This window comes from Apus apus, chromosome 11, assembly GCF_020740795.1.
Source record: "Apus apus isolate bApuApu2 chromosome 11, bApuApu2.pri.cur, whole genome shotgun sequence".
NCBI classification, from domain to species: domain Eukaryota; kingdom Metazoa; phylum Chordata; class Aves; order Apodiformes; family Apodidae; genus Apus; species Apus apus.
In genome coordinates, this window is record NC_067292.1 from 9,347,557 (window position 1) to 9,373,205 (window position 25,649).

At 39.6% G+C, this 25,649-nt stretch overlaps 2 protein-coding genes and 1 long non-coding RNA gene across 3 annotated transcripts; 1 reads left to right on the forward strand and 2 right to left on the reverse strand.

Annotated features, from left to right (window-relative positions):
- Positions 1–9,865: 9,865 nt before the first annotated feature.
- On the reverse strand, positions 9,866–11,937 carry CIAO2B (cytosolic iron-sulfur assembly component 2B). The gene is made up of 5 exons (XM_051629312.1): positions 11,708–11,937; positions 11,528–11,605; positions 11,132–11,257; positions 10,598–10,643; positions 9,866–10,084 (listed from the first exon to the last, which is right to left on the reverse strand). Exons 1-5 carry the CDS (start codon positions 11,849–11,851, stop codon positions 9,987–9,989), a joined length of 492 nt encoding a protein of 163 aa, XP_051485272.1. The 5' UTR covers positions 11,852–11,937; the 3' UTR covers positions 9,866–9,986.
- A 2,430-nt stretch (positions 11,938–14,367) lies between these two features.
- On the forward strand, positions 14,368–24,671 carry CES2 (carboxylesterase 2). Its single transcript, XM_051629685.1, has 13 exons — positions 14,368–14,486; positions 14,961–15,165; positions 15,596–15,734; positions 15,995–16,128; positions 16,640–16,793; positions 17,053–17,154; positions 18,030–18,128; positions 18,608–18,748; positions 19,737–19,817; positions 20,657–20,804; positions 21,603–21,752; positions 23,902–23,974; positions 24,125–24,671. Exons 1-13 carry the CDS (start codon positions 14,411–14,413, stop codon positions 24,312–24,314), a joined length of 1,692 nt encoding a protein of 563 aa, XP_051485645.1. The 5' UTR covers positions 14,368–14,410; the 3' UTR covers positions 24,315–24,671.
- On the reverse strand, positions 16,557–25,534 carry LOC127389316 (uncharacterized). The gene is made up of 3 exons (XR_007890618.1): positions 25,424–25,534; positions 22,178–22,244; positions 16,557–20,569 (listed from the first exon to the last, which is right to left on the reverse strand). It is a non-coding gene; the product is annotated as an uncharacterized LOC127389316 (long non-coding RNA).
- Between the last annotated feature and the right edge of the window lie 115 nt (positions 25,535–25,649).

Consider the following 25,649-nt stretch of genomic DNA (forward strand, 5'->3'; position numbering starts at 1 on the left):
GTATTGTTTACCAGCAGTAGCTCTTGGCAAGAGAAATGGATCTATTTACGATAACAAATTAAAGGAGCTGTTCTGGGTCAGACTCAATTTACAGCCAGTTTCCAGCCGTTGTCAGCAGCAGCAATCTGAAGAATGAACAATAAGAGCACAATAAACACAATTAAAGCTCCCCTCATACAACTGCCAGGCTAAAAGTATTCCTTTTGTTCAGAGGCCCTTTATTTGTTTTTTCTGCATATTTTTCTAATTTTCTATAGCCTGCAATACCTCCATTTACTGTATGGTGCAGCAGAGAATACAATTTCCCTTATGTTGTCTTCACACATGCAATGATTTGATAGCTTTCTTCAGTAGTTACCTCTCTCAGCTGAGGAACTTAGAGAATTCAGTCAATCTTTGTATAGAGATAATCTCTCCTTGCCCTTCTTTGTATTTTTTCTAATAGATCTTTTTAGAAGTTAGGGGACAAGAATCACTCAGATTAGAAACACAGATTATTCAAACTGCATCTGCCCATGGACTTCCACAGTGGACGGTGCTTTCTGCTTTCTTTGTTAATTCTCAGAATTCCTAGCATCTGTTTACTCTGGCAACAAAGCACTGAGTAACATTTTCATGGACCCACTGTAACCCTCCTTTACAGAAGAAATAAGAATTGAATAGGCAGGAAATTGGATAGAAAAGAGCCTAAAGCTGCCCTCGAAAACCCACAGAGTCTGTTTCTTTTCTTCCATATGCCTGCAGGACAATATCTTCAAAAGTTGTCTGTTGGCAGGTATCTTTCACATAGTACTACAGAAAAAAAGCACAGAAACTTGCAGAAGGAAAGTGTAATTGTAAGGGAAAACTTTTATGTAGCAGTAGATTACAGTGAGGGTGCCAGGAGCACACCAGATAGTGAGAGTGACAAGGCTTCACTTGTGTCACAAAGGAAAGAAGATCTAGGGATGTCGGGTCTGAAAATCTGGATGAAGTGATCATATTATAGATGTTTCTATGAATATGACAGGTGAACAAGTAAAAGTCTCCTTGCAGTGAAAACCCATAAGTAGGAGTAGACCTGTGGTCCTCTGAGGAAATTACCAAAACACTGCAAGACACAAAGTCACATAGATCCATCACTGAGTGACATGAGACAGAAACACAATTTATAATGTTTGTGGCAATATAAAGTGAAACTTTAACTGTGCTGCCCTCTTCTGTGTAGCAGATAAGAAAAAAGGACAAAGATTTTTTTAATCTATCTTTTCTTACACAGAGAAGTGAGAAGTGGTGGGGACCAGAATTAAAACATAGCTGCCCTTTTGCTTTCAGTGATAAAGTCTGGTCTTGTTTCCCTTGTGGGAAAAACCATTTCCCTTTGATTTCAACAAATTAAAGCTTGAAGCAGGGACAAAAACTCACAGCCACCGAGAAGAATCGTGAATTTGAATTAGAAAGGCTTTATACTTCTTTGTAAAACCAGTGCAGAATTTATGGTGTCTTTTCCTGTCGGGAGTGATGCCATGGAATCGTTAATGTAAAGTGTATACGAATTTAGATGTGAGAGATGTTATCATCTATTCCAGGAGAAACTCAGAATTTGTCCAGTTGGAATGTGCTGAGTTTTGCAAATTCCACATTTGCATCACAGCAGTAATAGGCATTTCTGCTTCTTTTAAATGTCTCCTTTCCTGCTTTGCTCTGCTGCTACACAAGATATTCTGAAGAAGACCTCAAAAATTCTTAGTGTAGAACTATACTGCGATCAAATAAACTGTCTTATTTTCACTTGAAATTGTCAAAGTACTTTCAGATTTTATTATTGAAAAAATGTAATAATAATTAGGATAATCAAAATATGCTTAATTATTTACCACTTTCTCAAAAAAAAAAAATCACAATCTAGGCTCATGATAAAATACAGAGAGTAAGCACAAGCATAGACTAAGGAAATAGAATGATACGAAGTGTGTGCCTTATATAAAGAGGTTTATAGACAGTAGACTTGAAAAATACTTTTTTATGAAAGCAAATGCAGATCTTAATTTCAAAGCCATCCCTGACTAGAAGAAGTTGAATAAAAACTCCAGTGCTCAGAGTCTCTCAATCCTGAAGATAGAACTGCAAAATCTTGTTGCATATCAAGGACGTTCTACACCCAAAGCAGTTACAGCGAAGCAAGTAAGAAATATCTTTATTTCTTCATTCATCTTATTCCTCCCTCAAGAAACTTCCCCACATCTAGTGAATGCCAGGATACTGAAATCTTTGGCAAGGCAGTGGCATGCTGAGTTGCTGATCACACTGGAGAAGTGCCAAGGAATTATTGCTCAGCTCTCAATCTCTGCATGCCTCATGCTTGAGGGCAGAGTTCCCTGTCAGAGCTTTCTTTGACAGGCATATTACAATGTAAATCTTTGGGACTTAGGCATTTTAAGGGGACTTTCTTAATTTTCCAAATCATCAAAGCTATTTACATTCAAAGAAGGACTCAGTGATCATCCCGTTCTCTGGTGGTAAGGAAATTAATCAAAGGGATTGCATTTAATGGCATTTTTTCCCTGTTACAGTTTTGGGAATGAGATCAGAATCAGGCCTTGACAGGCTTTTCCCTTCTCTACACTTAGTCACAGCAGAAATTAACATGAACCAGGCAAACGCTTCCTTGGCATTAGACTCTCACGTCAAAAGCATCAAGTCTGTGATTTCAGTGCCTGCTCACTCATCCAGGGCTGTGGGGGGAAATGGTCTTTATTTAACAATTAATGTCAAAAAGAATGTGATGAATACAGTAAATTGCTTTTCTGAAAAGCCTCTTCCTTTTTACACTCGCCTCTTCTTTCATAATCTTTACCAATGAAAGGGTTATATATTTGCATAACTCCTCTGCTCAACCACTTCAGCACCACCAGAATCATTCAGATGAATCTTCAGCCTTCTAAGGTAACAGCAGCATGTAGCTAGGCAACAAAAAGAATATAGTATTTTCAGGAAGGAGGACTTTTCTAGATGATCTCATACAGATGCCGTTCTTTTTTCACCTTATAAGAAGAAAATTGTTCATTGGAGAAATGAGTCTGTCATGCTGTCACCGTCAAGTCATATTGCTCTATAGGCTTCCCTTGATTAGCTGGGAAAGAAAACAGTGCACTGTGTACTGTTCCCCTTCATTTCTCCATAGCTATTACATATTTGTAAGGGTTTTTTTACAAAGACTAAAACCCACAAACAATTTGATGGCAGATTTCATTAACCGTCATCCTAATTAAAATGGAATGCTTCAATAATTACCAAGTCAGCTGAAATAAATTGTATCTCAGATCAGCTGAAACAGTGTCAGCTTTAAAAAAGAGATATTGTGAGTGGAAAAGGCATCCTGTACGTACAGTCCATCACTATGTGCAGGGAGAGAGCTGTTGTGAATGGTGAACACTGGTTTTATGCATGTGAAGGGATTCATTGAACTGCAAGCAGAAAAACTGATGTGATCTAGCAGGTACAGTGTAGGCATCGATGCCTTGGTGCCCTGGATAAGGGCGATGAACCAGGCAAAAAGACAATGGTGGAGCTGCCAGGCCAGCTTCTGGGCTTTTTGGGGACTTTTTCCAGCCCTGATAGGCAGCAGGAGCTCTGGGATGTTGGATGAAGACATCTTTGCTTGTTTCTCATCTGGGTTTTTGCTGACCAGGTGTCAGGACAGCTGCTGACCCGTGTGAAATCGTAGCACCATCTGCTGGGTTGCTGTTATCAGCCTCTGAGCCACACCAGGATTCACCATCTCAGCTCTTGAGTTCTGCTATCCCCCATTTCCCTGTTTCTCCTATATTCCCTTTTCTACATCTTGTTGATTTGACAATTTGTCTCTACATGCAAAAAACGTATTGAACTTGCAGAGCTTTCAAATTTTGTTTGCCAGTCTGGGTGCAGCAGGGCAGCCTGCATGTCAGGGACAGGCTGAGCATTATTGCTGGCAGGAGGCCCGCGGGCACCTGGAAAAATCTGTCCTAGAACACAGCAGTCCTGCTCAAGCTGTCCGTGCTTGTGGAAGCACATGCTGTGTGCACTGCAGTTGCTGTGACAAGTATGTTTTCTGTTACAGACCTGAATGTAGGCAACAAGAGACATTACATCACAGTCTTGGCAGCTTTCATGTATGTCTTTCCTCTTTATTCCAGAGCCTGTTCTATGGGATGGCTTCCATTCTTCCTGGCTGGACCACGGCACAACTCATACCACATTGTCTCTTTCATCTTGTCATTCTTTGTGGTAAAGCAGGAGTTGCCCACTTAGGCATGCAAGCAAAAAAAAAAAAGACACAATTTATTTGTAGATACTGAAAGATTCAATAAATTGTTAAGAGGATGAAGACTGGATTACAGTAAAATGTCAGAGAAAGTTACACCGTCTTCCTAACATTCGTAGCAAAGTGACTGCTGTTTAAAGGATTAGTAGAATATGCTGCAAATCCTAAACCAGTGCAATCCATTAATTGATGTGTATAAAATTTGCATCCAAGCTATAGTGTTTATTTGTTCAGCCATAAAATGCAGAAAACTACTAATTATATGACTTGGTAACTGCATGAGTACATCTCCTGTGAAGTGTTTAATCTACAGACAATCTGAAACAAAACCACAAATGGCACACACATTTAAAGTAAGGCAGTTATAATTGAGGTTAAAGCTGATATATTGTTTACTTTTTGTTTGAGAAATAAATTGTCAATTGTTTTAGTTTCTTCTTACCAACAATATTATTCTTACTAACAAAAATAAATGTGACAAAAGTTGATCACTTCTATGCTAAAAATATAATTCAGAGTAAAACTTCAATTAAAGCTGTAAGTTTGCAGGATCAGAGCTGATCAGATTGTGAGTCTGAAGAGAAAGGCAAGGAAATTGTTTAAATAACAGCTTCTGTTTCAAGCTCATAGTCAGTTTTGTCATTAGTAAGAATCATTAATCAACTAGAATTTATAGGTCCTTTGCATTGACTCTGTTTCAAAAAACAATATCTAAAATCCATTGTTTTAAAAATAAGTACCAGTTTGAAGAGAAACAATTTATGTGACTCATTGCTAATATTTATTTTCTGTCTACCTCAAAAGTAATGGTGTTTTCTAAATTGTTGGCTGCAGTGCTAATGAAACTATTCTATGATTTTCAGTAATAAACTGGTTTTCTTCTATTAAAACTGTTAGGAAAAAAATTGGAATCTATTGGCATTTATTGTTTTTCAGCAAGCATTTCAGACTGCATGGATGATTTATTTGTCACTTTGCAGGGTAAATAAAAAGTACTGCTTAGACACCTTCATAGTCCTCAGACAGAGCATGTGCCAGCTCTTCCATTAGCAAAAATGTAGAGAAGTTAAGCTGCCAGGCATTCTGGGGTTAAGCAAACTCTTGACAATCTGCTGAGGTTATTTTGGTCAAAGCCATGTGTGACACATCTGATGGGAATCCAGATGAAACTAATTTGGGTAAATTAAGAAAAAAAGGGCTATGCTAAACCATAATCTCAAAGTTACATCAAAATAATGGGGAGTTTGGCAGTGATGACTTGCCAGTTGCTTGGATCTTCCTGCCTGGCTCAAAGCCACCACAGCTGCTGCCTGAGCTCTTTGGCCACTGCACTTACGATCTGGCAAGGCGTGCATCTCCCTTCATTAATTTAAATAATTAGTTTTACGTAGATACTTGTCCTGATCCTCCTGCTGTTTGTGACTTACCTGCAGTGGGACAGCAAAGGCTTTCTCTTTATCTGCAGCAGAACAAGGGCAGCACTGGGGTGGGCTGTGTAAACCCAACAAGAGAGGACAAAGGGGGGCCACGCTGTGGCCACACCTTAGCAACAGGCCTTACATGGGAATCTCCCCTTCAGGCAACCAGCTTATGGGGAACAAGGAAACCAGAGGGGTAGGAAATGTTTAGCACACAGTAATGGGAGCTCACTTATTTTTCATGAAATTTGGAGAACAAAGTCTCCTACACTGTAGGGGCTGCCTGTTCTCCATGTTACCACAGACCAAGGCTGGACACATCCCCCAAAGAGAGGCAGCACAGTGAAGTGTTGTAAGGCCCTGCCATTTCCTTCTCTTTCTATTCCTGTGCCTCCTCAAAGCTCCTAGGCAGCAGCTGCTCCCCATTGCCACATTTTATTTGTTAAACAGGATTGCTAGAAATTAACTTCTGCCCTGTTCTCTTCCTTCAGCTGAGCTAATGGCGGGAACCACAGACTATTTTAAATTCTGTGCTAAAGAGAACAGCCTTGGCATCTTAAGTTTGCATGTGCTGCAACAAGATGCTGAAAAGCAGCAAAACTGATGAGACAACTGGCAAGTTAGTCAGCAGTCCTGATGAGTGTGTGGAATGAAGCTGGGAAAGCAGGGTTTCCAACCAACCAACCAGGATGTTTTCATCACTGTGGACAGGGCTGCCCCTTTGGTCCACAAAGGAAAGTTCAGGAATGCAGATCACGTGCTGCAGGGTGCAAAAGCTCTCTACAGGTAGGACAGCAAAGAAGAAATGTAGTAATTGCTAGTAAGAAATACATAAGGTTACAGAATGTGATAGTATGTCTTCTGCAACTACTGAAGTGTGTTGGACAAAATGAGGGCTCTCTACTATTTATATGTTTTGTAAAAATATGTATTTTTAGCATTTTGTGGAATGAAAAAAGTTTTATGTAATTTCTTTTAAGTGTTGTTGGGAAATGGTTGTGAGACATACTAACAGACTTAAACACACAAATAACAGCCTCAGACTTCCCTGGTTTTATTCTCTTTGCTGATACTTAGCTTTCCACAGTAACATTTGAAAGATTTTGCTATAAACTTTTGTTTAGGGAAAAAAGTTGATTCTCCCCCTTGTTCAGTCTGTATTTATGCCAAGCAGCACCTTTTGTAAAGGAAGGGAGAGTGATATAGTTGCCTGCTTGACAGGAGAGAGGGAAATTTTTTTAACAGCTATAAAAAAAAGAAATTGTAAACCAGGTAGTTTATAAATCAAAACTCCAGAGGGAGATCCTTATCAAACCACTTCACTGATGTAAACACATCAGTCTTAAGCATGGCTAGAAGACTGAAATAACTTTAACAGTTCCTGATACATAGCTCCAGCCAAGGAGCACAAGAAATACTGTCACTGAAGTGTGAGGCTCTTCCATGGACAGTTCAGTTACATCTTTGGATACAAAGCTGATGAGCTGTTTCCCTGCTGCTCATGAAATTAGGGGATGGACAATCTTCAAAAAGTTTCACATTGCTGGTATGAGGCAGCAATTATGGGAGCAGCTGGGAAAAAGTCCATTTTCTCCCAGAGAGCAGGACTGTGTGGGCAGGCCCAAGTATGTGCAGTGTGATGGAACCTGAAAGGCACAAACTGTGTTGGTCTGTGGGCTCAAACAGGCATATTACTCTAGTGCACAACACAGGCAGTTGCCCTAGGGATCTTCTGTTGCAGTGTTTGCAGACTGAGAGAAGAGAATGCCATTCAGTCACCCTGCAAGGCTCTGCCCAGAGCCTAGGAATGTGAAACAGATGTCTGCTTCTGGCATTTTTCCTGGACTTGAATGAGGCTGTTTGTATTCAACACACAACTGCTCTAAAGGGTCATATTTTCTGATGGAATGTGTCCTATTACAAAGCATTACAGAGGCTAAATTTAAGGGTAGCTTTTTGGGAAAAGAAAGGTCTGAAAAGAAGTATTTGTAACAAATTAATGTTTTCTTCTCCCACTTTATCTCCATACAGCAGATGCCAGCTAACAATCATTAAAAGCAGGGAATGGAAGATTTTAGCTAGGACTGGTGGTACACTGGACACTTGCTGAATAACAAGCTGAGGGAGCCTGTGCAGGAGGACCTGTGATCTTCAGCATGGTAACTGTGGCTTGTCTTTACTGTTGTTTCTATCATTTAATAAATAAAATATCCACATCACTTAAAGAAACATACCAGATCTAAATTAATTGAATTCTCCATCCCTAAGCAGCATAAGTCAGATATTTTATTTATATCCCACAGTAGAGTCCCTTTACTGAAAAGCTGTCCTCCAACTAAATACTGTAAATTTAAATAATCTAACTACATACTGTTGCTTTTCTGAAAAGGTAAATGGTTCAAAGTGCACCCCAGGGTTACTGTGTACAATGTGCTTCACGAGGCAAGTGCCAACATCCAAATAAATTATTTAACACTATTATTATTAGTGAAGAAAGCTAAGCAGAGGGATTGAACAAAGCATAATTTACTGATTCCTTCTGCACTGGGAGTACAGGTTGAAGCAATCTGTTGGCAGCTTAGTCATCCTTCTGTTTTCCCCCTGGCACATATTTGCATTCCTTTCTTCCCCAAAATCTGGGAGTGCAAAATTAAATTCTAATTAAAAAAAAAAATAAACCCAGAAAAAAAATCAACCAAGCGTGTTGCCTACAAGCTGCCCACATGGATTGCCATGTTTGAAGTTTCATTTGTGGTGCAAATGTTGGCAATGTCAGAACAAATCAGTGCAGTGATTCAACAAGAGAGGCAGAGAGAAAAGATAGTATTAACAGCTGGGTCGTTCTGCTCTTTTCCCAACATTAATACCACATGAATACTGTCTTCATTTATAGTTTAATTAAAATATCCAAGCAAGCACTGGTCATTCAAAGGATGCTAAGGCAAATAAGCAGATTAAGGCTGCTGTAGAGTTGGCTTTCTGTAGAAGCCCTGTGCAAACTGTGAGTGGTTTCTGAAACAGGGAGATTTGGGTTTGTTTCTGTCCTATTTTGCTAAGTGACTTTAGACGTAACACTTTAATCACCAGCGCCTCAGGTTCCTCAGCCACTCAACACAGACTAGATTGGATGACTAGCCTGTTATTCACTTGGTGTTCTTAAGTTTCATCATTTTTCAAATACCATCTGAGATCCTTCAAGAGAAAATACTACTGAAATATAAAGCATTGCCATCAAAAAGGCAAGCACAATTTACTTTTTGAAAAGTGTGTTACTTTCTAGTTAACTGATGATGAAGGTAACATGTATGTGTACAGGCACCAAAATACCTGATAGGATTTCTTTAACAGATGGTTATTTTTCCATGTAATCTGTGATTAGAAATAGCTTTTTTTAAAGTTAAAATTAATTTTGGAATTATATCTTAATGAATTTTTCTACTATCAATTTCTGCCAACGACAATAGTTTCGCAAATGCCACATTGTGCAGACCAGAGGCATAGGCTAGGTATTACTACTAAATCTCAATACATTTGTCATTTAGCTGTCAGACTTTGCCAGGAAAGTTTTTCAGCAGAGGGTAGCTGGACTGTTCATACTGAAAGCTATGAATTACTCTCTCTTATATTGTGGCAGGTGCCATGAAAAAAACACCCACCTCAAAGATACTGTATTTCGTACCACAAATAATGAGTAAGTAAAATTAAATCATGTTTTATACTGTTCTAAGGAGCCCTCCATATTTGGCTAATCCAAGTTCATATAATAAAACCAGGCAGATGATTTACAAGTGCTTACACTTATTGCTAATATGTGTTACAACTTTGCACACGTGAACTTACAAAATTTTTCATGTCTGAAGCTAAAATTATATTAGCAGTCCAAAAGAGTCATATGAATGTAAAGACTTAAATTGACAACTACCTTGGTGTACCTGTAAAACTACCCTGGTCCACCAACGTGCAAAATCCACTTCCAAAATGCAGCTGATAACTAATTTTGAATAGTGAGAAACCAGTTGAAAACAGCTTGAAACAAGTATTTTTTTAAAGACAAATTCTACCTATGCAATGACTAACAACAATTAAAAGTAGATTTTAATTATTTTTGTAGTTCCCTATAAGCTCATTTCCCACATACTATTTTTGTAGGAGTAATGAAACATTTTAGGAAAATCCAAGTGATTTTATTTTGCTTACAGATATGCGTATAGTGCACCACTAGCATCACCACATATACAAAATGAGTTTAAATAGCAAATACCAACAATTTCCACATCAGGCAACTACGATCGAGCAGACAAACACTGATTCACCACTTCCAGCAAGTGAGAGTTTTCCAAAGCAGCTGCTACACGTTCTTTATCAGCAAGTTGTTTATTAACTGTACAGGAAAAAGACACAAGAAAATGGTCAAAACATTGGTATACAATGGCTTTGTTAAAGCGTTTTACATTAAGACACATAATCACACTGTTGCCATGGTACTCGGGTAGACTGGTAATACACACTGCAGAGCTGCAGTTTGAAGTCAAAGCTACCACGTTATCACAATTGAAACCAGCAAGCTGTTTATGCTTCAGCAGCAGGGAGCTACACAGGTGTAGGTGTAACACAAAAGGAAATTTCCTGTCAGCCTCTCCCCATTTTCTGAGTCCTCCATAACCCAGGAAAATCAATGACTAGTTGTGAGTACTGGTTGCCTGAGGGGATGTAAAGTACAGTACAGAACATACTTGAGTGTCATTATTACACACTCCTGTTCTGTAACATCCCCTAGCAGCTGACGCATGTGAAGTCCCAGAAACTAGACAGCTGCTCTGCAGGTGTAGAAGTCTCTCTAATTTAAAAAAATAAAACAAAAAACAAATCCACACAACAGCACTGAAAACCTTACCTGCATGCTCAGAGGCATGTGTTCCTGGTGTTATGTGAACATCCAGCTTAAAAAGCACCAAAAAAAAAAGAGGACAAGTCAATAAAATATTGGAAGCTCAAGTTCAAGCTATTTAATAATAAAAATGAGGCAATAACAAAAAGAGGGGGGAAAATAACATTCTTGCCAATAACAGTTACTGTAGCTAGCAGAATAAAGTTAAGTCTGAAATCACAGAATATTCTGCATTCCCACCTGCTTAAGCCCCCTTCAAACAGAAGGTGAGGCACCAATGTGTCCCCCTCCTGAGCACTGCAGGTCACTTCCCTCCATAACCCCATTCGCCCTTGACACGACTGTCACAGAACCCTAATTCTGCATCAGTGCTTCAGTCCACTGCCCTCTGTGGCTCCTGGAGTGTTTCCCTCACTCATCACATGAAATAGGCTCTAAGTTATTTTTCAGTTTAAATTAGCCAGCCTGTTTGTTTTTTCTTTCTTTCGTATTTTCCAACACCATACCCCTATTTTGGTTCCAGAGCATTTCATTACTCACCTTAAACCTCTCAGGCAGAGATCTGATCAGTTTCACTTTTATGGAGAGGCCGATTAACGTCGCCATGCTGCAGTGAGGAATGGTGGGAGTGAACTCCACTGTCACTGTGCTTTCTGCATCATTCACCTGTTGGAAACCAAACACTCTCATGTACAAAATTCACTGGCTTTACCCCAGGCTGGCTGGGGGCGTTGTATGTGAAACGCAGCTTCAAGCTGTACTTTGCCGCTCATCGTTTTATTCACTGACACCTTAAAACTCCGTGTTTAGCTGCAGGAGACTCCTAAAAGAAGCCTCTTTCTCGTTAGAAAAGAAACAGTTACGTGGACCGGGCGGCAGCAGCAGCACCGACCGCGGCCCCGGGCGCGGCCGCACGCGCAGCTCCGCGGATCCCACCTTCACTCGCACTTGCTCGACGACATTCAGCTCCTCCAGGGTGAGGGGGTGCTCGGGGTCGTTGATGGAGCGAATGAGATGTGCCGGGTTAAGGAACGCGGAGCTGCAGCGACCCGCCCTGCCCCGCGGCCCCGGCCCGCCCGCCCTCGGCCCGGCCCGGCTCCCCCATCCCGGCAGGATATCGAAGATCTCCCGGTCGTCGATGGAGTCGGGCAGCTCATCGTCCTCCTCCTGCGCCGTCACCGGCCGCTCTCCCGAGCGGCGGTAGATGAGCGGGTTGGCGTTCTCCAGCGCGGCCCCGCCGCCCGGGCCCGGGCCCACCATCCCGCGCGCAGGCCCCGCCGGGCGCTGCCGCCACCGGCGCTCGGCGGCGCCGCTGCCGGAAGGAGCCCGGACGCCGTTCGGCGCCGCACCGGGGCGGGGGCTGCTCCGTGCCGTCGGCCGGCGCTTTGCCGGGGCAGCGGTGCTCTCCTGTGGGCGCGGCGCGGGACGGGCGCGCTGTGCGGGGAGCCCCGAGGGCGCGGTGCCAGCGGCGGGGCCGCCGGGGCGGGAGGCGTGCGGGGCCCGGGGCACAGCGCCCAGCTGGAGCCCGAGGCGAGGCGGTGGCTTCACTGCAGCCAGAGCCTGTCAGGGGCCGCTGGAGGGAGCTCGGTGCTGGCAGCGTGCTAGTGATTAAAGCTGTTTCCTTCGTCTTTTACCTAGTGCCCCTCAGACGGAGGGCGGCAGTTTCCCCTCTGGCTGGCAGAAAGTAAAGAGGCTTTGCAAGGAGCTGAGAGCTGCTGCTTCAGAAGCTGTTTCAGCAGGAAGAGCTGTATCGTGGCTCTGTAGCTCAACGCTGCCTTTTAGACGACGGTGGTTACCTCAGGGGCACTTCTGCCTGCAGGGAGCCGGGCTTGCCCCCTGCGGGACCTGCTCTGAAGATTTCCGATATGTTTACATAGCTGCTGATATTTTAAATAAGATAAGCAAACTACCTCTGAGCAGAAATTCCTTTTATCTCTGTTTTAATATTGGGCTTTTTTATTATATTAAGTTAATATCTATATTACATTAACATTAAAGTTCACTTCTTAATCTAGTCCTTTGTTGAGTCGGTCTTTCAGTTAGTGTATGTTGTTTTGGATAATAAATTCTGTTGCTAAGCATCATGTTTTTGGCTGTTTAGGAAATACGAAGCTGAGCTGACTGAAGTGGCTAAGATGTTGGTTGATTTTAAAAGCAAGTTTTGTTTGCTTTGTTTTGTTGTTTGGTTTTTAATTGCATAAAGAGTTCAGTTTGGCAGCACAAGAAGTCTGTATTTGTTGGATTTAACAGTTGGAAGGTGTTCAACTTAAGTAGCCTCATGCAATCCTGCTTTTTCCAACCCCTTGTTCCCTGTCTCATCTACAGCTGCACATGGATGGATTTATACATACAAAGGTGCATACAGCTATTTCTATATGTTGAAATTTGTCTGCTCATTTTGGGCTGTCCTAGTCCACAAGAAGAATGGACAAAAATCCCAGGGCTTTTCACATTGGGCTGGAACAAAAATAACTGCAACAGAAAGGATTTTCCAGAAAGATTTGAGGGAAGTATAAAAAAGTTCTGTTTTACAATGCATATTTGCTCAGTTCCAGGTGAAACTAATGAGAAATTGGCACACTCTGCACAGCTTTCACAACCCAGAGACTCAGGAACTGTGTGAGAAGTAGCAAGTAGCTCTGAATTACCTTGGACTGAAAATCTGTTTTACCTATCTCATTTGTGACCCTTTTTGTTAAAGAAGTGGTTTACTCTGACAAACCTGTTCCCCAAGCAGGATGAACTTACACGATGCATGGTTTGTGGGGAAGCTGGCTGCACGGGCTTTATGAGTGCCCATGCTGGAGGTGAAAGCAGCACAGAGGAGCCTGGAGTGGTGTGTTTTGCAACTGAATGCTCAGGACAACACTCATACACATGTGAAACGAATCAAAGGTGGAAAGGCAAAGAGTCTTAATGTAGAGGGTATTTTGCTAGTTGAAGATTTAGGTTAGTGGAGCAGGTTGGGCTTGTAAATCCAAGCTTATTTGCTTACGGCCAGCCATCTACACTGAGAGATATCATGCTACAAAATTCTGTAGGACTTTTTCAGCCTACAGGTGAAAACTGCTGGATTGCCAGCCCATTTCCACTGTAGAAAGCTATCTTGTAGAGAAAGGGAGATGATGGTCTTTCTCATTTTGAGGGAAGTACGTAGCTCATGAGGTGCTGGTAAATAGACCTTGCTTTTTGACATCCACTGAGGCTGTTGTTACAGAAGAAGCTATAATCTGACCCTTGACTTTAATCTTCCCTTTAATTTTGAAAAATGCAGGCCTAGTTTTATTCAAGAAGGGATAAAGAACTAATTTGGAGGCTGGAGGCCAGTCCCCACTGGAAAGCACATGTGTTGTCAATGACAGTACCAATGTGCTAGCCCTCATTAAAACTTCTGCAAGATTTTTCTTTTTTTTTTTTTTAAATTGTTACTTCTGGGATTTATTTAGGCTGCATTGCTGTTTCTTGGTGAGGCTTTTATTGTTTTGGGGTGGTTTTTTAATAAGAATTTATGTATTGACTGCTCTGGAATCTCTTCAGAGCATTTATCTTTTCTCTGCTTGTAGGATTAACAGCAGATTAACTGTGATTAGACCTTTTGTTGTTGTTCACAGTAGGTGTTGAGTCATTTTCAGATCATCCAACTAAGGGATTGTATCTACATTCTGTATCAAGTACAGCTCTGACAGTGCTTAATGTAGTGCTTGTTCAAAAAGTAATTTAGCTGCACTCCCTACTCAGAGTGCCCTTAGCAGGGACCTTTGTACCTTTCTCTTCTGCATAAAACCACAAAATAATCTAGAGTCCAAACAGGGATGAAAAATGGCTCCTCAAAGACAGATTTCTTTGCTATGCACCTTGTTTTGTAGTATAGTATTCATCACTTGCAGGAAAGAAGGTGAGATGCATAAATCTGTTATTATTGCTGTCAGGGAAACAACTGCACTAACAAGTGGCAGTGTAGTGATTTTCAAATGTAGTACATATCTCTGGAAAAGTATCCTAATAAACTTGATGCAAAAATTACTGGTTTTGTGAGATGAAACAATTTCCGAGATGATTTTATGAAAATAAAATTTTCTATCTTTCTTAAAAGGTACAAATCAAAAACCATTTCTGAATTATCTACGCAAAATATTTTTTAGATCTTGTTGGATGATAAATTTAGAAAATGTTTATGGTTTTGGCAGTTGCTGTTTGCTCTGAATTTTGTTTTTAAACTTCATGCTCTCGCACAGTGAGTAAACTATCTTACCCAGTTCCATGTGTCACTGGCAGAGACAGCTATGGGAGTGTTTGGCAAGGGGTGTCTGTCATTGCACAAAAGCAAAATGAAGACTGAATATTTTTTTTTACCTTATGTGTTATTTAGGACAGGCTGGTGCTGAGCCAGAAGTGACTATTGCACTTGGGCGGCTCAAAGGGAGACAAGCAAATGTGAAGGGGACAGACAGACTTGTAAATGCTTTCCTTGGGATTCCTTTTGCAAAAGCACCTGTTGGATCCTTGAGGTTTTCCCCACCTGAACCACCTGAACCCTGGAATGGTCTGAGAGATGCAACTTCTTACCCACCAATGTGAGAGTTGTTCTGTTCATTTGTGTGTAGGACCTGCTCACGTTTGTCACTGTTGCCGTGTTTGTTAGGGTACAGGGGTCTGATGTCTGGCAAGGAACTTGTATTGACTGGTAGCAGATACACTGCCAGTTCTGAAATATCTCATAAGAACCCTGTGATTAAGAACCATAAAAAATTCCTGAGAATGTCCTGTCTTTGGAAAGTACTTTCTCTCTTTATACTGTGCTGAAACAATTCAGCTCTTTAAGTACAACTATAGAGCTCTGCTTTACAGGTCGCACCTCTAACTGTACTTAAGTAAGGCAAAGCTTGAGCACCCTGTGGGAAATCAGTCTGTGGGGCAAAACAAAGTGTGTTTTTCTCTATCATTGTTACATAGTTGCTATTGCAGTTTAATTGCTAATAGTCACACTTCCTTTCTTTTGTAAAGATGCCCTCAAGATCTGTCCCTGCTGAAAACAGCTGAAAAAAACTTTAAAGAAAAACACCTTCCGTTCCAAACTTCTGAGGACTGTTTGTATCTAAATGTGTACAGCCCTGCTGGTTCAAGCAAGAAGGACAAGTTACCTGTATGTAAACCTATTGTACAAACTCATGCAGAGCTTGCACCTAATGACAGCTCCTAAATCACTTAATTGCTGTTGAAAATGTGATGCTGCATTATCGGAAGTGATACTATTATGTAAAATTCAAAGTCCACCAACCTAAAATTCAGCTCCCATTTTGCTTCAGTGATTTGGAGTTCCTAATTCTCTGATGTTGTCTTACTTTTTCAAACAAAGTCTACCAAGCAATGTATAAAAGTGTGTCTCACCCTTTTGTCTCTAAGGTAATGGTGTGGATCCATGGAGGCAATTTTATATTTGGTGGTGCTGCTAGGTATGATGGTTCTGCACTATCAGCCTATGAGAATATTGTGGTAGTAATCATTCAGTACAGACTTGGACTCCTTGGATTCTTCAAGTAAGATGGCTGTTAAACTTTTTACAAAATATTTCCTATCATTTTTAAAGCCTGGGTACTTTTGTTTTCTAAATCAGCTGAACTTCTATACCAGCTTCCCACTGTTACACGGGTTTAAATATACATAGTTGACTGACATCAGGACTTTAGAACATATAATAATGTCTTTAAATTCCATTTGTGTTGTCATTTGAATGTAGTCTGCTATCAAATCATAGTTGAGCTTATTTGGTTCTTCATAGGATTTTTGCTCTTGCCTTGACTTCCATCCATTGGTGTGTAAAGCAAAAAATCAGTGTAAATGCCAGGAATCTAGCTGTGTGGGGTGAACCAAAAGTAGAGGGAAGTCAGTGGGGCTAAGATCTGACCATGGAGGTCAATGAGCTCCACAGATCTTTCCTTGGCCGAATAAGACACTTGGCACAAAATGTAAGTCAGTGAGGTTTATTTTATTCTGTTATTAGAACTGTTGCTCTTTCTGAGAAGTTGGCTCATGCCACTTTTCTTTCAGTACTGGTGATGAACACGCTCGTGGAAACTTGGGATTTCTGGATCAAGTAGCAGCTCTTCGGTGGATCCAAGAAAATATTGAACACTTCGGTGGAGATCCAAGCTCTGTCACACTCTTTGGCGTATCTGCCGGAGCTTGCTCTGTTTTTGCACATGTAGGCATGAAGTAGAGACACTAAAAAGTAGTGTCTTTAAAAAAAAATCTTCAGAAACTCAATTAGTGTAACATTTCATGCTTAATCTGATTTTTCAAAGTCAGATTAACGGCACATTGGGCTAAGTCGAGACACTTCCCTTGTAAACATATGAAAATGTGTAACTCCCCAGGGAATCCAGCAGTCTAGTGAAGCATAGAGTTATGGGATAAGAACCTTAATGCAGAATAAATTCTTTCTGTTATTTCCTTCTTGGCAGGTTTTGTCTCCTTTGTCTAAGGGCCTCTTTCATAAAGCAATATCAGAGAGCGGAATTCTAATCCCCAGTGAAAAAGATTTACGTGCTTCAAGTGACCTTAAGGTAGGCTCTTTTTTGGGTTTTTGGGTTTGTTTTTTTTACATTTTAAGGCCTTTACAACCTAAAATATGGTATTTCTTATATCTAATTATTTGGTTAAAAGAGAAAAGGGGAAAATTTGGTTGTGTATTATGCAACAAAGATAAAATTCATTCTCATGACTTACCTATAAATATATGGGTTAGCACTATGTAAATTTTCACTCAAATAGTGTATTTCTTTTCAATCTTACTGTGTTCTTTTGGTGTTGGAAATAGATTGTACAGTTACATGATTATAATATCTGTGGGTCAAGTTAGGTATTTACACACCTGCCCAGCTAAGCATATGTCCATTTTTGTGCACACAGTAACTTAGGAAATTTATTATTGAAAGTTTAATTAGAATCCAGAGAGGCATTCAGTTTTTATTAAGCTATGGTCTTTTATGTAGGGCCTTTATTTTAAGTAAATTAATTTTAAACCCAAATAATTAATGAACCAATTAATTTTTAAAGATATTAAATTCCTCTCTATAAATACCTCCTCATTTCTCATCCTGAAACAACAGGTAGTAGTAATGTAAGTCTCTCAAAAGTTGATTTTCTGAATTTTCTTGCCTTATTTGTGTTACAACCTTGTAACATCTCAACAGCAAGGTTTGTTGTAGAACAGTGAATGGAAATAGAGCAAGAAAGAGAAGTATACCAGAGTGATTTCACTTTGTGATCAAACTGTCATGTTTCTAGTAAAATGAAATACTTGAATACCTATCAAGCTCACCTAAATCTGCCCTTAAATAAAACTATTAACAGTACTCTGTATAATAATTTTGTGTTTATAAATTCCTTGAAGATCACCCCAGAGCTAACAGTTCTTGTCTTTGTTAATAATTTTCAGAAAATTGCCAGTATATTTAAGTGTGAGATGAGCAGTTCACTCTCCCTGATAAACTGCTTAAGGAACCAGGAAGCAAATGATTTAGTCTTTAAAAGTCCGGTAGGTGAAACTTCACTTCCTAACAGATTTTTTTTAATGGCATGTTTGCAAAACAGCTCAATCTCTGCCTAGCTCGTGATTAGCCTGTTTCAAAGTCGATTTTTCCTAACTTTTGTCAAAACACTCCTGAAATACTGAAATAATTCCACATCGTTTCTCTTTAGAATTTTCAGTGGAGTGTCTTGGCACCTGTAAAGTTGTAAGCAAGACTGGAGCACACATAGGTTTTGATGTCAGTTAGAGGCAGCACAGGACCAGGGAACCATTACTTTACTCCATACCATGACCCAACCAGCCTAGTATTTTGTACTGTTGGACAAAACTATGAATGTGTGTTACAGTGGCCGTAGATACTCAAATTTCTTAAAGCTGCTTTTTTGCACTTGGAACGTTAAATATGGACATTTTATTCTGTGATTTGAAGGGAAAATGGAAAATACTATTAACAAGTAACATGATATTTTTTTCTCTTCCTTTAGGAAAACTCATTTATACCCTTAGTTTTGGATGGAGTATTTCTTCACAAGTCACCTGAAGAGATATTAGCTGGAAAAGAATTTAATGCAGTCCCATATATGATAGGAGTCACCAACAATGAATTTGGCTGGAATATAAGATCTGTAATTTAATGGCTATTCTTCATTTTTTTTTATTTTTCTGTTAACCGATGTAGGCAGCTCTGATAAGTTATTTGCTGTTAGGACACCTTTTATGTATGGCCAAAAGCCTTTGCATTGTTGCAAATGTATACAAGGTAAACTTTGCTTGCATTATGATTCTGTAGGGACGTACAACCAGTTGGTCACAGAACAGTGAGACAGGCTTTATCCTGCAAGTTAAACTACCTGATGTCTTTGGAAAATTAATTTTATACAGTATTTTCTTATCCTAAAATTTTAATCCCTCATCCAGTCAGAGAGAGCGAAAAGTATTCAACAGTCAAGGGCTTATTACTAAAAGAAAAATGAAACCAATCTTTTCCCTCACAACACATTGATGTTATACACACAGTATTCAGGATTGATACATTGAATATTTTTAAACGTGGCATTGGCCACCTTAAACAGCTTAACCCTGTTTGTCATTATGAACTCTGAATGCTGGTTCTATCAGTGCCCCTCTGTTCCTTCTTACTATGCAAAAAGATCTATTGGTTGAAAAGCTCAACTGGGGACAGAGTTTGGGGATAGTGTGGGTGTCCCATCTGTTCTCAGTAGAACTAGAGAACTAGAGGCAGAGTCTGCCAGTGACTTTTAAGATCTCCCCTACTAGAGGGGAAAATAAATCTGTGGGACAGAAGCAGCTTTTCACTTCACTTCTGCCCTAATGCTTTCTAGTCTTGTAAGTTTCTTAACAATGTGTGTGGATTTAAGGATAAGCTACTTAATGTGAGTGGTTTATGTAGAAACCTTCCCCAAGGAAACATTTACTGCAGTAAATACAAGCTTTTCAAGTCAGCTGCTGCATCGTACAGCATTTCTGCATACAATATGATGCTTCAAAAATAAACACTAGTCTTAAGAATAAAGTGGAGTAACATTCCAATTTTTTAAATACTGAAAAATTGTAATGGTGCTAATAATACTCTTTTTTTTTTCTTCTCTGCAGACATCAAAAATACCAGCTTTGAAGGAAATAGGAGATAAAAAATCAATCACTTCAGCTATAGAGCTTTTACTGCCAATGCTGGTAAGAGCTGTTGCACTAATCTAATTTGGGAAGTGAAATTTATTTTTCATGCAGAGAACAGATTTTTGAAGTTTGGTGTTCTCTAACTTCCTGCTTGAGTCACAGTTTTACTAAGACTTGAGGTCATGTTATGCTTTGGGAAGAGTCTCAGCAAAGCTGAAAGGACTTTGGTGTATGGGGTTGCACAGAAATAGGACCGAGTCAGGCCTGCAACTGGGGGAAATACCTTTTTCCTTCTAGATCCCTGAACCAATATTTTTATCTTATGTGTTTGCATGTAGGGTTACTGTAATAGTGTTCCTCATCTTATGGTTTCTGATGGCCAATCTCCTGGTTGATGGGTTTCAAGGCAGGATTGTTCAATATGCTTACATTAAATTTATATTTTAAGTAGTTTCTTTGCATTCTTAGTATTTAAATGCAACTTTCAAGCAGCAAATTCTAACATTAACGTGAGCTGTGTTTGGAGATCCCATTGGTCTTGCCCTGTAATCTAACAGTAAATATATTTTTCAAGGACTCAAAGAATTTACTTTTGTTATTCCCATCTCCTGAAAAAAAGCAGAAGCCAAAGGTATTATCAGAAGCAGTTGATGGATCTTCATTGATTCCTGTAGAGTTTTAACCCATAAAAATCTGTTCCAAATTGAGGTGATTGTCTTGGTTTGTTTTTTGGTGTTGGGTTTCATTGACCATAATGGTTTCCCATCAACATGGGTGCTGTTCTGGACCTTTGTGCCTTTGCGGAACCCCTAGAGTTTAAAATATGACATTTTTAGTTGCTAACTCTAAGAGTGGTAATTTGTCTTTTAGTTTCTTCTTTCCTCTTCTTCTCTTAGTTTATACCATCAGAGTTTTTGCCTGTGATAGTGGATGAATATCTGGGAAACACAGATGATCCTGCTGAGCTACGGGACCGATTTCTGGACTTGCTAGGGGATGTAGGAATTGTCATGCCATCCGTTAAAGTATTGGATTATTACAGGGGTGAGCTAATGAACATCAGAAGGATGTTCAAACCACTTGCTGCATGCTGGATCAAATTACACAAATTCTGTCATGTGTAGGCAGCCCTTCTTGAGATTCCCACTGGGAAGTTGATGGGAGTGCAGAGTGACATAGATCTGCAGGACTGTGTGAGTGATACAGATCTGCAGGATTGTGTGAAGCAAGTGTACAAACTCCTTTATCTTTGTGCTAGTGTCATGCACTTGCACTCATAGTCATAATATAATGAGAGCAGAGCATGATAAGACAGGTAAATGTTTGCTAAGTGAAGTATACAGGATTAAAATTAAAACATTAAAGCAACCTGGAATTTGTCCTTTGGCCCTCTGCTACTTAGGAAGTCGGCAGCTCTGCAGTCAAGATTTTCTGCTATTCAAGTGTAGACAAGCCGTTTCAAAATACTCAGAACTGGAAAACAGTTCAATGTTATTTTGTTTCCTGTTAGTTTTCCTGGGTGAATATTTCTCTTTCTTTTTTGTTTTGTTTTGTGGGGTTTTTTGTTATGTTTTTTTGCTTGGTTTGATTTTGTATTTGTTCATTTTTTGTTTGTTTATTGGGTTTTTTTGTTTTTGGTTTTTTGCTTGGTTTGTTTTTTGGTTTAAGTACTGTGAGTTCTTAGTTTTGAATTTAAAATATAAATACATATTTGAATGTAACATTCCATTAAAAATGTGTCCAGTATAAAAAATTTGGCATATTTGAAGTGGTATTTTAAACAGCTGATGTTAGCCATAATTTTATGCATCTCATCTTTAACTCTCTACATGTTACATCTAGCGTCTGGAGCTCCTGCCTACTTCTTTGAATATCAGCATCGACCCACTTCATACCGGGATAATAAACCAGAGTATGTGAAAGCTGATCATGGAGATGAAGTTGGCTTTGTCTTTGGAGGACCATTTCTGGCTGGTGATATTCAGCTACGTAGTAAGGAACAGAACATTCAGTATTCACATACAAATTACTCTCATAACTCTGGCAGTATTCTGTCCAGTAGTGCTACTTCCATTTTAATCAAACTAAAGTGCATAAATTAACAGTGAGGCCAAAATATAACCCTTTCTCCTGATAGATTTTTTTTTTACACTGATTCACAGTCTTCTCCATTCTTTATAACATACAGATTGCTGTTTCTGAAGCACACTAAGTTACACATGTTGTCAATAATTTAGCAAATAGGGCATTTGCTAGAAAACAGCACTGTCATTATACCAGCTCTGTTCATGAATTTTCCAAATTTTTTGGCTGAAAAATAAATTGAAGGAATAACTTGCAGGGGATTAGCAGAATACTTGGGAAGGAGGAAACCTAGACTCTCTTCTTTTCCTGATGAATTTACGCTAGTAACTCACCCTTTCCAGGAAATCCCATGGGCTGCCAGCCTCCAGAAAATGGGGGACTCAGTCTCTTTTGCAGATACTAGAATCATAGAATCATTAAGGTTATGAAAGACCTTCAAGAGCATCAAGTCCAACTGTCAGCCCTACACCCCCGTGACCACTAAACCATCGCCCAAAGCACCACATCTACCCGGTTTTTTAACACCTCCAGGGACAGTGCCTCCACCACCTCCCTGGGCAGCCTTTTCCAGTGCATCACCACTTTTTCACTGAAGAATCACAGAATCCGGAGGTGTGAACCTCCCCTGGCACAACTTGACCCCATTTCCTCTTGTCCTATTTCTAGTCACTAGGGAGAAGAGGCCAACACCCACCTCACTACAATCTCCTTTCAGGTAGTTGTAGAGAGCAATGAGGTCTCTCATCAGCCTTCCCTCCTCAAGGCTGAACAGCCCCAGTTCCCTCAGTTGTGTTGATTAGAGCGAGGCTTGGACCTCCAGTGTTGCATTTTTTGTGTGGAGATCTAATGGTTAGGTTAAAGACTATTTCCTCCCATGTCTCAGTAAGTATTTAAGCATATAATTCAAAATGCAGCTGGTCCATTGTGGAAGGATTAAGGGTGCAGTCCCAAAATGGCTATTGCCTTGTCAGTCTGGGCATTCTCTCAGGATTCTGGAAGTTTGGTTCCCTCAGGCAGAATCCCATGTTGCTACAGCTCAGATGAATGTGCCAGTCATTGGACAGTTTAGATGCAAGATGCCACATTCTCAGGAATATTATGAATCCAACAGTTTGCTTTCATTGCATATGGCTAAAACAATAATACTCATGATGGAATATTTTCTTTCCCATTAAACAAATTAGGAGCAGTTATTATTTTGTCAAAGAAACACAGAAATTCTACTTATTTTAAGTGAATTTACCATTTATTCTCCTTTTATTTTTATCATTTGCACAGTAGTTCATAGTCTGTTTCAAAGCCTACGTAAAAGAAAGTATTGCCTTTTACTCCATTGAACTTTGGAGCTATCCATCTATGTTGTAAGTGTTTGTTAATCTGTTACTAGAGGCTTTTTTTTTTTAACTTTTGTTATCCTACATTAGAAAAAATTATACAGTTCTTTTTCTATTTGCCTGAATTTATTGATAGCGTTAAAATAGCAAATATTTTCCTTGGTGTATTGAGTTACATTTATAATTCATAACACACTGTAACTAAAAATATTTTCACCTTCCTGATATAGTGGTCATTTGTGTAACCACGTTTAAATGAATATTCTTGAAGTGTTGAGACATGGAAGGACAGCACATCGTATCAGAATGAAGAAATCTTTGCCTAGTCCATCTTTGAATAATTGAGAGGATTTCAGTTCCACAAAGGTAGAATGAAATCTAAGAAACTAAAACATGTGGCCAATTCCTTCAGTTGTAATGGGACTCAGGAGACATGGGTTCTTTTTTTTTTGGTTCTGCTTCGGTTTCCTGAAAATCTACAGGTAAATCACCTTATTTCCTTGTAGTCAATTCCCCAATTTGTAGAACAAGGATAATTATGCTAATCTTATTCATAGAGTGCTGAATTCTTCTCTTGATGATTGCTGTATTACTAACATGTTGCAGGCACGGTGCCTCTGCTGTCGTCAGGAAATTGTTACAACATATTCAGACTGAAACTCTCCTTCTGTAGTAGCAATGTTTTGATTTCTGCCACATGTCATCATTATTTTGTCTCTTAGGTGAAGTTACAGAGGAAGAAAAGAACCTTAGTAGAACTCTAATGAAGTACTGGGCTAACTTTGCTCGAAATGGGTAAGTATCATGAGTTTCACTACACTTATTACTGGTTTGTACTGACTCCAAAGTGAATTAGCTATTGTGTTGATTCAGTCTTAACTGCTGTGACTGAATTCCCCCCTTGACTGAAAAGGGCATTCACTCTTACTTTCTTGTTGCTTCCAGAAATCCTAATGGGGAAGGATTGGCTGACTGGCCATCTTATAACCTAAATGAAGAATACTTACAGATAAATCTACAACAAAAGAAAGGCAGAAAGTTGAAAGAAAAGAAGGTAGACTTCTGGAGAAAAGTGATGTTTGAAAAGGCAAATAACCAAAGAATGGAAAACAAGAAGATTAATTCAGAGTTGTAATTTACAGTCTAAATATGCACATAATAGGCAAACTATTAGGACAGTAAAAGAAATTACTTAAAATAATTATGAGGATAAAATAATGTTTCCCTTCTTTTCACTTTTTTTTTTTTTTTTGGCAGTTATCATACTTGCAATTATTCACTGTAATAATTCCAACTTATCTTTTTCCCCGTCGTATTCCTTTGATTCTTCCTGGATACATGTCTACAACAGAGACCTCACTTGTTAAATACATGTACTGGATTTCCTGACTGCTCAGGATTTTCTGTCACTTCCCCATGACTGAAGACAGCATGTAGCAGCAATATTGTTTCAATAAAGTGAAATCAATAAACACTGAGTCTGCAAGTAAAACTGCCATTTGACATCAAGTGTCTCAGTGATGGTGCATAAGTTTGGGTCTCATTTAGATACAGAAGTGTCCCCTTTGTGGAAAAAAAGAAATTGAAATAAAAAATATTCTGCTTGTTAAGTCAGTTTTACAACAGAGTTAATATATTTCTGACTGTTGTGATACATAATAGGTAAATAGTAGTGCTGGAATTAAGAGTTCTGTCAAATGTTACAAACAGGAGAAGCAGTCTCCACTATTCATGCTTTCTTTGTTTTAAATTTAGCAATAACTCTCTCAGAAGGATCAGTGTTGATAACATTATTTTCACACTTTCTCTTTTCCATGGTGCTTTACATTGTGCTCTGTTTGCACTGGGTCCCAGGCCTTCATTGCTAGAACTGGAGAGGGATTTGTTTATCAGAATTATTCCAGAGCACTTACCAGCTGACATGCACTTGGACTGCCAAGAAAAGTCTTGAACATCACATTTCAGTGTTGCCTGTATCTTATTTCTCTGCTATGTCTTGGTTATTTCCCATATCTGGCTCCTAGGCTGCTCCAGCTATCCCAACCATGTTCCTGACCTTACTGGTACCTCACAGCAGCATTATGCAGCTCCATAGATCCTATGGGACACAAGACATCTGTTCCTACCTCTGTATCTCTGGAAAAATGTAAGGTTGTTTATAGCTAATAATGTCCTACAGCAGCTAACTGGGCATCCCTTCTTTCTGAATTACTTTATTGGAAGAATTAGGGTGAGACTTCCTACCTCTTGCTGCCCAAATGCTGTTGCCAGTCTGCTGCAGCTCAGAGCTCAGTACAAAGGGCAGGAGTCTCCTCATTACCAGAGCAAATGCTTATGATATCCAGCATGCACTGAGTGTGTACATCTGAAGCTGTCTGCCAACAGTCTGCTCCCTAAACAATCCAGTTTAAAGTTGACTGTGATTTACCTACTAGGGCTGTAAATCACACCTGTGCAAATATACTTAGGG

Excerpts from the sequence above, each read along its gene's own strand:
- CIAO2B (XM_051629312.1), bottom strand. The coding sequence starts at position 11,851 with ATGGTGGGCCCGGGCCCGGGCGGCGGGGCCGCGCTGGAGAACGCCAAC. Across the intron at positions 10,644-11,131 it reads CTCTGCCTGAGAGGTTTAAG|CTGGATGTTCACATAACACC; the intron begins GTGAGTAATGAA and ends GTGCTTTTTAAG. Across the intron at positions 10,085-10,597 it reads ACATGCCTCTGAGCATGCAG|TTAATAAACAACTTGCTGAT; the intron begins GTAAGGTTTTCA and ends TTTCCTGTACAG.
- CES2 (XM_051629685.1), top strand. The coding sequence starts at position 14,411 with ATGGCTCCTCAAAGACAGATTTCTTTGCTATGCACCTTGTTTTGTAGT. Across the intron at positions 15,735-15,994 it reads GCAAGAAGGACAAGTTACCT|GTAATGGTGTGGATCCATGG; the intron begins GTATGTAAACCT and ends TTTGTCTCTAAG. Across the intron at positions 18,129-18,607 it reads ATTTAGTCTTTAAAAGTCCG|GAAAACTCATTTATACCCTT; the intron begins GTAGGTGAAACT and ends CTCTTCCTTTAG.